Below are 12,451 nucleotides of genomic sequence, written 5' to 3'. Positions count from 1 at the left end.
ACCCCTGCGGTACCCCACTGGTCACAGCGACCCAGTTAGAGACTATACCATTTATAACCACCCTCTGCTTTCTATCACTAAGCCAGTTCCTAACACATTTACACTCATTTTCCCCCAGACCAAGCATTCTCATTTTGTGTACCAACCTCTTGTGCGGCACGGTATCAAACGCTTTGGAAAAATCGAGATATACCACGTCCAATGACTCACCGTGGTCCAGCCTATAGCTTACCTCTTCATAAAAGCTGATTAGATTGGTTTGACAGGAGCGATTTCTCATAAACCCATGCTGATATGGAGTTAAACAGTTATTCTCATTGAGATAATCCAGAATAACATCCCTCAGAAACCCTTCAAATATTTTACCAACAATAGAGGTTAGACTTACTGGCCTATAATTTCCAGGTTCACTTTTAGAGCCCTTTTTGAATATTGGCACCACATGTGCTATGCGCCAGTCCTGCGGAACAGACCCCGTCGCTATAGAGTCCCTAAAAATAAGAAATAATGGTTTATCTATTACATTACTTAGTTCTCTTAGTACTCGTGGGTGTACTGTTAATTGCCTGTCTTTAACAGTAAAAAGAAAGCATTTGCACTACTAAAGCAGGATGGCACCATTGAAGCTCTAAAAAATTATAGGGAGAAAAATACTTTATCTAAAAAACTAATTAAAGCTGCCAAAAAGGAAACAGAGAAGCACATTGCTAAGGAGAGTAAAACTAATCCCAAACTGTTCTTCAACTATATCAATAGTAAAAGAATAAAAACTGAAAATGTAGGCCCCTTAAAAAATAGTGAGGAAAGAATGGTTGTAGATGTCAAGGAAAAAGCTAACATATTAAACACCTTCTTCTCCACGGTATTCACGGTGGAAAATGAAATGCTAGGTGAAATCCCAAGAAACAATGAAAACCCTATATTAAGGGTCACCAATCTATTATTAATTATGGCTCCATAGATGCTCCATATAGAGCTGTGCCATATATAATGCTGCTGCTGCAATTAAAAAAAAAATCACATACTCACCTCTCTTCGCTCAGGACGCCGGCACTTTCAATATTTAGCTGCTCCTCGTGCGGCTCAGTCTCCAGCACTGACGCTCAGCAGAGGGCACGCACTGACCACGTCATCGCGCCCTCTGAACTGAGCGTCACTGCCAGAGGACGCTGGAGACGGAGCCGTACCGGAGCGAGGAGCAGGTAAATATCGCGCAGCGCTCCCCTCCCCGTATACTTACCTGCTCCTGGCGCGGTCCCTGAAGTCCCTGCTTCTTCCACCGCTGTATCTTCTTCCTGTATTGAGCGGTCACAATTACCGATCATTACAGCAATGAATATGCGGCTCCACCTCTATGGGAGGTGGAGCATCATATTCATGACTGTAATGAGCGGTGCCATGTGACCGCTCAGTACAGGAAGAATCTGCAGTGCCGGCGAAGCCAGGGGACCTGCAGGGACCGCGCCGGGAGTAGGTAAGTATAATTACACAGCCCCCGCTCCCACTCCCCTGCCGACCCCCGGGTATGACTCGAGTATAATCCGAGAGGGGGACTTTCAGCCCCCAAAAATGGGCTGAAAATCTCGGCTTATACTCGAATATATACGGTACTTCTTAATGATCCCATATTGGGGAAGCTTCTTCCTGACAATCCCCTGATAACTTTTCGAAGGGCCCCAACATTAAAAAACATGTTGGCCCCCAGCCTTCTAAAGAAAAAAAAGAGGATCTCAATCCCTCTACAAAAAAGCCCAGACAAGGCTCCTATAGATGTGGCATCCCGAGATGCCTATGTTGCTCCAGCATCATTCATGATACAAAAACTTTTTCATCAGACAGTGGAAATTCAGATGAGTTTCAAATCAAATACCATTTGACTTGCCAATCCAGTTGTGTCATCTATGTCATTATATGCGAATGTAAGAAATTATATGTGGGCAGGACAAGGCAACAGCTGCATAAAAGAATAAACTCGAACAGGTATAATATAAAAGAAGGATTTTTACAGCATGGCCTTTCCAGGCATTATGCAATGTATCACAACAAAAGGATCTCCTTCAGGGTGATCCCTATTGACCATGTCCCCCTTGATAATAGTAATCGAGTCCAGACTCTTAACAGGAAAGAGATCTCCTGGATTCACAACCTGAACACTATAAATCTCCGTGGACTCAACAAAACAACTGATTTGTTCAATTGATTTGGATATTTCTATGGATTCTGCTCTGTTCCCCTGTATAACCTCATATTCCTCTGCACGTTATAACATTTGTTTTTATTTATTTTTTTACAAAAGGAAAAAGGAAAAGAAGGAAGGGGAGAAAAGGAAAAAAGAAGGGGGAAAATAAATAAATTCTCAGGGACTTTTTTCGGTTTTTTTTTGTTGTTTTGTTTTCCACTGTTATCTCTTTGATTTCACAGACTCTTGTGAAACTACCACCAAATAAAGAAATCCAATCAAATCTACCCACGGCCCAATGGTTAAAAACATCAGTAGTAGGGTCCAGACAAAGAATAAATGTTTTAACACCGTAGGTTGAAGCACTCCCCCAGCTTGCAAAAGTTATTCATTTACCGTATATACTCGAGTATAAGCCGAGATTTTCAGCCCACGTTTTTGGGCTGAAAGTCCCCCTCTCGGCTTATACTCGAGTCATATACCCGGGGGTCGGCAGGTGAGGGGGAGCGGGGGCTGTGTAGTCATACTTACCTGCTGCGGCGCGGTCCCTGCAGTCCCTGGCTTCCCCGGCGCTGCAGATTCTTCCTGTACTGAGTGGTCACATGGCACCGCTCATTACAGAAATGAATAGGCGGCTCCACCCCCATAGGGGAGGAGCCACATATTCATTGCTGTAAATGATCGGTGCCATGTGACCGCTCAATTACAGGAAGAAGCTGCAGCGCCGGAGAAGCCAGGGACTGCAGGGACCGCGCCGCAGCAGGTAAGGGGAGCGCAGCGCTATATTTACCTGCTCCTCGCTCCGGTGCGGCTCCGTCTGCAGCGTCCTCTAGCAGTGACGCTCAGGTTAGAGGACGCTGTGACGTAGTCAGTGCGCGCCCTCTGCTGAGCGTCAGTGCTGGAGATGGAGCCGCACGAGGAGCAGGTAAATATTGAAAGCGCCGGTGTCCTGAGAAGAGAGGTGAGTATGTGATTTTTTTTTTTATTGCAGCCGCATTCTATATGGCACAGCATTATAAGGAGCACCTATGGGGCCATAATCAAAGGTGCAGAGCATTATATATGGCACAGCATTATAAGGAGCACCTATGGGGCCATAATCAAAGGTGCAGAGCATATATGGCACAGCATTATAAGGAGCACCTATGGGGCCATAATCAAAGGTGCAGAGCATTATATATGGCACAGCATTATAAGGAGCACCTATGGGGCCATAATCAAAGGTGCAGAGCATATATGGGGCACAGCATTATAAGGGGCACCTATGGGGCCATAATCAAAGGTGCAGAGCATATATGGGGCACAGCATTATAAGGGGCACCTATGGGGCCATAATCAAAGGTGCAGAGCATTATATATGGCACAGCATGATAAGGAGCATCTATGGGGCCATAATCAAAGGTGCAGAGCATATATGGCACAGCATTATAAGGAGCATTTATGGGGCCATAATCAAAGGTGCAGAGCATATATGGCACAGCATGATAAGGAGCATCTATGGGGCCATAATCAAAGGTGCAGAGCATATATGGCACAGCATGATAAGGAGCATCTATGGGGCCATAATCAAAGGTGCAGAGCATATATGGCACAGCATTATAAGGAGCATCTATGGGGCCATAATCAAAGGTGCAGAGCATATATGGCACAGCATTATAAGGGGCATCTATGGGGCCATTATCAAAGGTGCAGAGCATATATGGCACAGCATTATAAGGAGCATTTATGGGGCCATAATCAAAGGTGCAGAGCATATATGGCACAGCATTATAAGGAGCATCTATGGGGCCATAATCAAAGGTGCAGAGCATATATGGGGCACAACATTATAAGGAGCATCTATGGGGCCATAATCAAAGGTGCAGAGCATATATGGCACAGCATGATAAGGGGCATCTATGGGGCCATAATCAAAGGTGCAGAGCATATATGGCACAGCATGATAAGGAGCATCTATGGGGCCATAATCAAAGGTGCAGAGCATATAGGGCACAGCATTATAAGGAGCATCTATGGGGCCATAATCAAAGGTGCAGAGCATATATGGCACAGCAATATAAGGGGCATCTATGGGGCCATAATCAAAGGTGCAGAGCATATATGGCACAGCATTATAAGGGGCATCTATGGGGCCATAATCAAAGGTGCAGAGCATATATGGCACAGCATTATAAGGAGCATCTATGGGGCCATAATCAAAGGTGCAGAGCATATATGGCACAGCATTATAAGGAGCATCTATGGGGCCATAATCAAAGGTGCAGAGCATATATGGCACAGCATTATAAGGAGCATCTATGGGGCCATAATCAAAGGTGCAGAGCATATATGGCACAGCATTATAAGGAGCATCTATGGGGCCATAATCAAAGGTGCAGAGCATTATATATGGCACAGCATTATAAGGAGCATCTATGGGGCCATAATCAAAGGTGCAGAGCATATATGGCACAGCATTATAAGGGGCATCTATGGGGCCATAATCAAAGGTGCAGAGCATTATATATGGCACAGCATTATAAGGAGCATCTATGGGGCCATAATCAAAGGTGCAGAGCATATATGGCACAGCATTATAAGGAGCATCTATGGGGCCATAATCAAAGGTGCAGAGCATTATATATGGCACAGCATTATAAGGAGCATCTATGGGGCCATAATCAAAGGTGCAGAGCATTATATATGGCACAGCATTATAAGGAGCATCTATGGGGCCATAATCAACGGTGCAGAGCATTCTATATGGCACAGCTTTATAAGGAGCATCTATGGGGCAATAATGAACGGTGCAGAGCATTCTATATAGCACAGTTGTATATGGCGCATCTATGGGGCAATAATGAACTGTATGGAGCATCTATTTTTATTTTTGAAATTCACCGGTAGCTGCTGCATTTTCTACCCTAGGCTTATACTCGAGTCAATAAGTTTTCCCAGTTTTTTGTGGCAAAATTAGGGGGGTCGGCTTATACTCGGGTCGGCTTATACTCGAGTATATACGGTACTTAACTACTCTTTTTAATGTGTTTCTCTGTATTTAGATTTTTCCATGTATGAGCAATGGTGTTAAGTGCTATGCTCAATTATATTTTATGATTGTTTCGTGTGTTTTTTATGTACATACCGTATGTGTTTGAATATGTGTTTAAGTCTGATTCCCCGCCGACTGGGTGTGGAGTTTTTTTTGTTGTTGAAAGGAGGCGTCTCCATGTGCCGCCTTTTGCTATAAATACAAGACCCTGTATGTGTATAGACTGTCCTGAGGAAGTGGAAATAAAGTCTATTCTCTGTTACATCTATTTGGACTTCTCTGGTACATTATCCTGACAGGTGAGCAGCGCAGTCTGATGCCCCATTCTCTTCACCTAGCCAAGGATCATTACATCGGGGCTTGCAGCAGTCGCCAATGCTAAGTGCAGTGGTTGTGTCTCACACAACCATAATAGGTGAGGGAATTTATACTATCTCTCACGAATATTCCCTTTATCTCGGATAAGACCCTATGTGCGCTGTATATTCCTTCTACCTACATTGTGTGATATAAATAATCTAGTGATAGATAACCTATAAGGGCTTGTGCACATGTTGCAGATATGCTGCGTTTTTGCCATGCAGATTTGCTAGCAAAACCAGAAGCAATCCTGATGCCAGCAAGGTGAATGAGAAACCTTACGTGTCATGCACACGTTGCCTATTTGTGACTTGCAGATTTGGTACAGAAATAATCCGCAGCATGTCAATTCTCTGTGTTTTTCACAATTGATTTCACTCAAATCTGTCAAAACCGCAGTCAAAACGTGCATTTTTTGAGCTGCTTTTTCCTGCCAAGAGATGTAGAAATGGTGCAGAAATTTTGCTCAACGTCTGCACATACCCTTGCTGTTTAAGAAAGGTTGAACTCCATAGACACAAGTATTTTTCAACTAATTAGCTATTTAACATGCCTTTTAGGAAAATTAACTTTCATTTTTTACCATTGTGAGTCCAACTTTTGAAGCTGCTGTTTCAAGGTTTCTGTTTTAGATTCCACATCCTTATTCATTTTAATATAAATTTCTTCAGATACTTGTCTACCTTTTTCAGATTCTTGTAGTCTGGGAGAAATAGAGAATTTTAGATATAAAAATCATTAAGGACTTTCAACCTCAATAAACAGATAAATTATACAAAAAAGATAACGCAAACTTCTCACATGAGCTATAGTGCTTGTGACACTTGAAATAGTCTATGAAATCAATTAATAAAGCTGTTAGTCACCCACAGAGGAGATAGAGGAGGCATACAATGTGGCTTAATGTCATTAAAACTTGCCTACCCAGCAGGCATGAAAAGGAAAGAATACTGATTCTCCTTAACCCCTTTCTGAAGTCGGACGGGATATTACGTCCAACGTCAGAATCCCTGCTTTTGAGGTGGCCTCCGGCAATGAGCCCACCTCAAAGCCGTGACATGCATGTGCCCGCAATAGGAGCGGGTGGAATCGCGATCCACCCAGGCCTATTAACTAGTTAAATGCCACTGTCATCCTATGACAGTGGAATTTAACGCACGCTTCCGGCCATCAGGCTGAAAATACGCGCACTGCTGACCCCCTTTGTTACACCCGGTCCGTTTCCTGTACCTCCAAGGGCTCTTCGTCGGTACTCCCGCTCTATGCCGGCTCCACGCTGTCTGAATGCAGCCTCTGCCCCTCCTTTCTCTCCTGCTTCTTGGCGTGCGGCCAGCAGGCTCCCAGGCATGGTTCTTAGGTCGCACGCGCCCTCGCTCCTGGTCTCTTAAAGAGACATTGTGCATTTTCCAAAAGTTGCCTCTAACCAATAGCGTGTGGCTGGTTACGATTTCTAGCCCCTCCACCATAGGGAGGGCGCCGGAGCAACAAGTATCCACTGTTGCTAACTTCCGGTTCCTGTTTACGTGCGCTTCTGTTTCTGAAGTATCTACCAAGTACTCCGCTTACACTGTCTGTCTCCACAGATTCTCTTCTACCCGTTACCTGATTATTCTGGAATGCATCTGCACTATCTACGCTGGACCCGTCTAGTCCCGCCAGTCTGCCTGCCACTCTTCCAGTCTATGCCAGTACTCCCGGTACCAGCTTCTACTCGAACATCCTGTATCTTCCGGTCAGCTCTGCAGCATCCACTAACCATGCTGGTGTATCTGTTCAGCTGGGACAGCCGCCACGAATACAGGGTCTAACTGCAGGTAGCACCCGTGTCCTCTGGGCATACCATTCTGTCCCTGTTCGAGGTTACTTACTACGGGTGTCTGGGGCTCACGCAGTAACGCTCCCTTCGGAGCCCCCCAGACCGTGGCCTAGAGGTTCCACATTTAAGCTCAATAAATACGAATGAACTTCTACATCTGTGCCTCAGTTTCTGTTCGTTACAGATTGCTCCGGCCATGGAACCCGCTGGGTCCCAGAAATCACCAGCCATGGAGTTACGTCAGGAGGTCTCCCAGCTGAGAGAGCAACAGAACAAAATCATGTCTTTCCTGCACAACGTTTCTGCTCGCATGGATAGTCTGGCTTCTCTGACTGCATCTGCTCCTGCCGCCAGTGTTCAGGTATCTAACTGCACAGCAAGTAAGAATTCTCGCTTGGCGGCTCCCACCCACTTCCGAGGTGACCCCATTTTGTGTCGAGGGTTCATAAATCAGTGCACACTGCACTTCGAACTGCTGGGGCATAGGTTTGCTTCTGATCGGGCCAAGGTTGGCTTCATCATGTCCCACCTTGATGGAGAGGCGCTCGCCTGGATGAATCCGCTGTGGGAGAGGGTGGACCCGTTGGTTACTAATCTCCAGTCTTTTCTAGAGCCATTCCGCAGGACCTTTGACTAACCTGGTCGTACTACGTCGACAGCTTCTGCTCTTCTTCGACTACGACTGGAAGCACTTACAGTGGCTCAGTATGCAGTGCAGTTCCGTACCCTTGCGTCTGAACTATCCTGGAACAATGACTCAGGGAAAATGCCTCAGTTTCCGTTCGTTACACCCATCAAGTGATCGACAGGTGTGTGCCTTTCTAAATCAAGTCGTATCTGTTTATTTAAACACAGCTGGCCTCCAATGAAGGAGTAGAACCATCTCAAGGAGGATCACAAGGAAATGGACAGCATGTGACTTATGACTATGTGATACTTTAGTTTCTGCTTTTCTTTTTTTTTTTTTTTTTTTTTAATTTGCAAAAATTTCTCCATTTCTATTTTTTTCAGTCAAGATGGGGGGCAGAGTGTACATTAATGAGAAAAACAACTTTTTTGATTTTACCAAATGGCTGCAATGAAGCAAAGAGTGAAAACTTTAAAAGGGTCTGAATACTTTCTGTAGCCACTGTATACATAGATGTGTTAAAAAGTGATTACCCGAGGGGCGTGGCCTATCTGCTGATGGAGTAGGTCGCACAGAGTGGGAGCTCCTCAGCCAGGAACCTCAAAGCGGCACACTTCTACCTCTCAGGTGTCCTCTTCTGCCTTCACGACATCGGTGCTGGCTCCCGGAGCGTCGGTGAGTGCATAGGGAAATCCAGAGCGTCCAACCGCGATCCCCCTAGGAGAATTCCCGACTTCTTTGCAGCCACCCCGCAGTCACCGCCGGAATCCAAGATGGCGCCGTCCTCCCCCAGGGCTTCCCGCTCCTCACAACGCAACGCTCAGGCGTCGCGGTCCGGCGCTGCGGCGTCGCATCCAGATGGAACAGCGCTACATTCGGACGCAGCAGCGTCGCATTTTGGCGGAGCAGCGTTAAATTCAGGCGGCTCGGCGTCTGACGCAGCTGATGGCCCGGTGACCGCATCTCTCCTTAAAGGACTGCTTGGGGACCTTAGATCCTCCATCCAAGAGGACTTGCGTTCTATGCTGGCTGAGCTAAGAGGAGAGGTGGCAGAGCTGGGCAACCGCACGGACCGCCTGGAGCGCAAGATGGCGGAACTGGTCTCCTCTCATAATGAGCTCTGGGACGCACATGAATCCCTGCAAACCCTAGCTGCTAAAACCCACGCTAAAGCCCTGGACCTGGAAGATATGTCCAGGAGAAATAACGTTAAACTGAGAGGCATCGAGGAATCTGTCCTGGCAGGGGATTTGAAGCCATTCCTGCAGGACTTTATGGCGGCAGCCTTACCGCAGTTCGCGCCAAAGGACTTCATAATAGACCGCGTGCATAGGATCCCTAAACCCTCTGGCCTGGGGCCCTCCATTCCCAGAGATGTGCTGGCGCGCATACATTTTTTTTGAGATAAAGGAGGACTTCCTACAGGCCCTAAGGAGAACCCCAGCGCTTCCTGAACGATTTGCAAACATCTCAGTCTTTCCGGATCTCTCTCCGGGCACTTTGGCTCTGCGGAGGACCTTCGCCCCCTACACTGCCATCCTCAGAGAGAAAGGCATCCTGTATCGCTGGGGATTTCCGACGAAGCTGCTCATTCGCAAAGATGGATCAATCACTACCTGCCTAACTCCGTCCCACGCGGCTTTGGCTCTCGCTAAATGGGGACTCCCGACTCCGGACTCCTCGAGTGCCGTGAACATTCCTAAGCATGGGTCTGACGGAGGTCCCAGGGCCCGTATCACACCGGACTGGGAGGAGGCCTGAGTCTACTGTATCTTTGGTTCCTGGCTATTTTCCCGCACGGATTTACTTGGTTTTTCTTTTTTTTCCTTTTTTAAGCTGCGTTGGTTTCTCGCTTGAGAGCTCCAGCAGCATCTGTTTGCCCCATAGGTGAACTGTTTTTTTGATTCTCACCTTCTGGACTCAGGATATTCCTGAATGGACCTTGGTCCGCTGGTTTTTTTGTTGTATGTCCTGTTTGTTTCCCTATGTTCTTTATCTTCTGTTTCTGTTTTGCCCTTTCTTATGTCCTGCTATATTGACCACATGTTTTCTTTGCCTTTGCTCAGGTTATCAGTGTTTGAGGACTGTAAAACTGTTCCTATGCCTTTTCAATGAGTATCTCACTGTATTCAATTAACGTTAATGGCCTCAACTCGCCGGGTAAGAGGTCTGTGGTTTGGCGTCAGTTGAGCAAATCCCGTCATGATATTTTATGTCTCCAGGAAACGCACTTGCTGGAATGTGATAACTCCAGAATGCAATCAGGTCTGTACCCGCATCAGTTTTTTGCCAATGGCCCGTCAAAAAAGGCGGGTGTAGCCATTTTCTTCAGCAGGTCCAACTCCTTCCAACTGGTTCGATCTATAGTGGATCCATTGGGTAGATTCATTGTGGTGTTGTGTCTCATTAATAATGCCCCATATACTATTGCCTCGATATATGCCCCTAATGTAGGCCAACTTAAGTTTTTGGAGGGTGTATTCAAAACTCTTAATGATATTCAACATGGGCACAAGCTGATAGCTGGTGACTTCAATGCCCCAATGTCCAAAGTCCTTGACTGCTCTGCCTCTTCACTGTCTAGATGTGAAGTCGGGCCTCTAGCTGACTCTTTCCACTTGCATGATGTCTGGCGGTACCTGCACTGCGGTGAGAGAGACTACACATTTTTGTCTCCCAGACACGGTTCTTATAGCAGGATCGATTTTGTGCTGGTGAATGACGTGGCTCTCCCTCACTTCATCGCAGCAGATATTGGCAGTATCACCTGGTCGGATCATGCCCCGGTGTCCCTTACCCTGAAGGACCCCTTGGCCATCAGACCCCCTGCGCGTTGGCGCCTTAATGCCCACCTCCTGGCTGACCAATCCAATTCCCAATGTATAGAGGAGGCCTTGGGAGAATTTTTTGCCTCCAATGACACTCCTGACATTGGTGACGATACCCTCTGGTTCGCCCACAAGGCGGTGATTAGGGGTCACTTCATCAAGCTAGCGGCTAAGGCTAAGAGGAAATACAATGCGGCACTTCAGGTAGCCTTAGACGAATTATCTCGCCTGGAATCTGCTCATAAACTTTCTCCTACTCCAGCGCTTCTCTCTGACCTTTCTAAAGCCCGCATACATGTTCGCAATCTCCTCCTCCATAAGGCTGAGAAGGCCCTGAGGAAAACCAGAGCCAAATTCTACACAATGGGGGATCGAGCGGGTGCTGTTCTGGCTAGACGTGTTAGGAAGAGAGAGGCCCAATCCAAGATCCCATTCTTGCTCCGGTCTGACGGCTCCCAGGTTCGCAACCCGATTCAGATTGCGGAGGAGTTTGCTTCTTATTATTCCTCGCTTTATGACCTCGAGTCTGACCTGGGGATTCCTCAGCCTACGCGGGAGTCAACTTTGGCGTTCTTGGAGAGGGCTAATCTCCCCTCGGTCACTCAGGAGCAGCTCTCCTTCCTAAATTCCCCCATTGTCGAGTCTGAACTCTCGCAGATTATCAGAGAGGCCAATAAGGGTTCTTCCCCGGGGCCTGATGGCTTTCCCTTCTCCTACTATGCTCAGTTTTTTCCTGTCCTTGCCCCCTTTCTGTTGCGTCTTTTTAATAATTGGCTGGCGGTTGGTAGTATTAGGGCTGAGGGGTTGGAGGCTGCCATTGCGACTCTCCCCAAACAAGGGAAACCCACAACATCTCCGGGGAACTTCCGCCCGATAGCACTCTTAAACTGCAACGTTAAGATCTACGCAAAAGTCTGGGCCAATAGATTGTTCTCAGTCCTTCCTGATCTCATTCACCCCGACCAAGTTGGGTTTGTTCCTGGCAGGCAGACGAGGGATGGTACCAGACGACTGATAGATCTCTTGGATGTGGTGGAGAGGGGGAGTCTCCCCATTGTATTCCTGTCGCTCGATGCCGAGAAGGCGTTTGACAGAGTGCACTGGGGCTATATCGAGCTCACATTGGAGAAATTTGGGCTTACCGGGCAGATTAGCAAAGCGGTTATGGCATTGTATTCCAACCCATGCGCGTCGGTTCGATCGGCGGGATTCGGGTCTCGAACGTTTCCTATTAGGAACGGTACTCGTCAAGGCTGCCCCCTCTCCCCTATCATCTTTGCTCTGATCATGGAGCCCTTGGCCGCCATGGTCAGGCAGTGCGCGGACATAAGGGGAATTGCGGTGGGGGGAACTGAACATAAAATTGGTCTTTATGCCGACGACGTGGTCCTGACCTGCACCTCTCCCTTAACTTCATTGACTGCAATCACCACCATCCTATCTGAGTTTTCGGCGGTTTCATATTATAAACTTAATCTCACCAAATCCACAATTTTCCCCCTCTTCCTCCCCCCCCCCCTTCAGATTCAAATTCAATCTCAATATGCTTTTATTTGGGCTCCCTTGGGCTTTACATATCTGGGCATCAAGATTACTAGGCTAGATAACA

General features: G+C 47.0%; 1 protein-coding gene across 7 annotated transcripts in view; it reads right to left on the bottom strand.

The window, feature by feature from the left end:
* Positions 1 to 12,451, bottom strand: part of RUFY1 (RUN and FYVE domain containing 1) — a 377,731-nt gene that overhangs the window by 126,500 nt on the left and 238,780 nt on the right. For 5 of the 7 annotated variants that reach the window (XM_069763888.1, XM_069763887.1, XM_069763893.1 and 2 more), the window contains exon 13: positions 6,154 to 6,273. The exons of the other annotated variants lie outside the window; for them this stretch is intronic. In XM_069763888.1, the coding sequence (XP_069619989.1) occupies positions 6,154 to 6,273 (120 nt within the window). The remainder of the gene's footprint in view (positions 1 to 6,153; positions 6,274 to 12,451) is intronic. 7 annotated transcript variants of the gene reach the window in all.

The sequence above is a fragment of the Ranitomeya imitator genome, chromosome 4, assembly GCF_032444005.1.
Source record: "Ranitomeya imitator isolate aRanImi1 chromosome 4, aRanImi1.pri, whole genome shotgun sequence".
Classification (NCBI taxonomy): Eukaryota; Metazoa; Chordata; class Amphibia; order Anura; family Dendrobatidae; genus Ranitomeya; species Ranitomeya imitator.
Note: the sequence above shows the minus strand (reverse complement) of the source record. Positions and strands in the feature narration are given on the sequence as shown.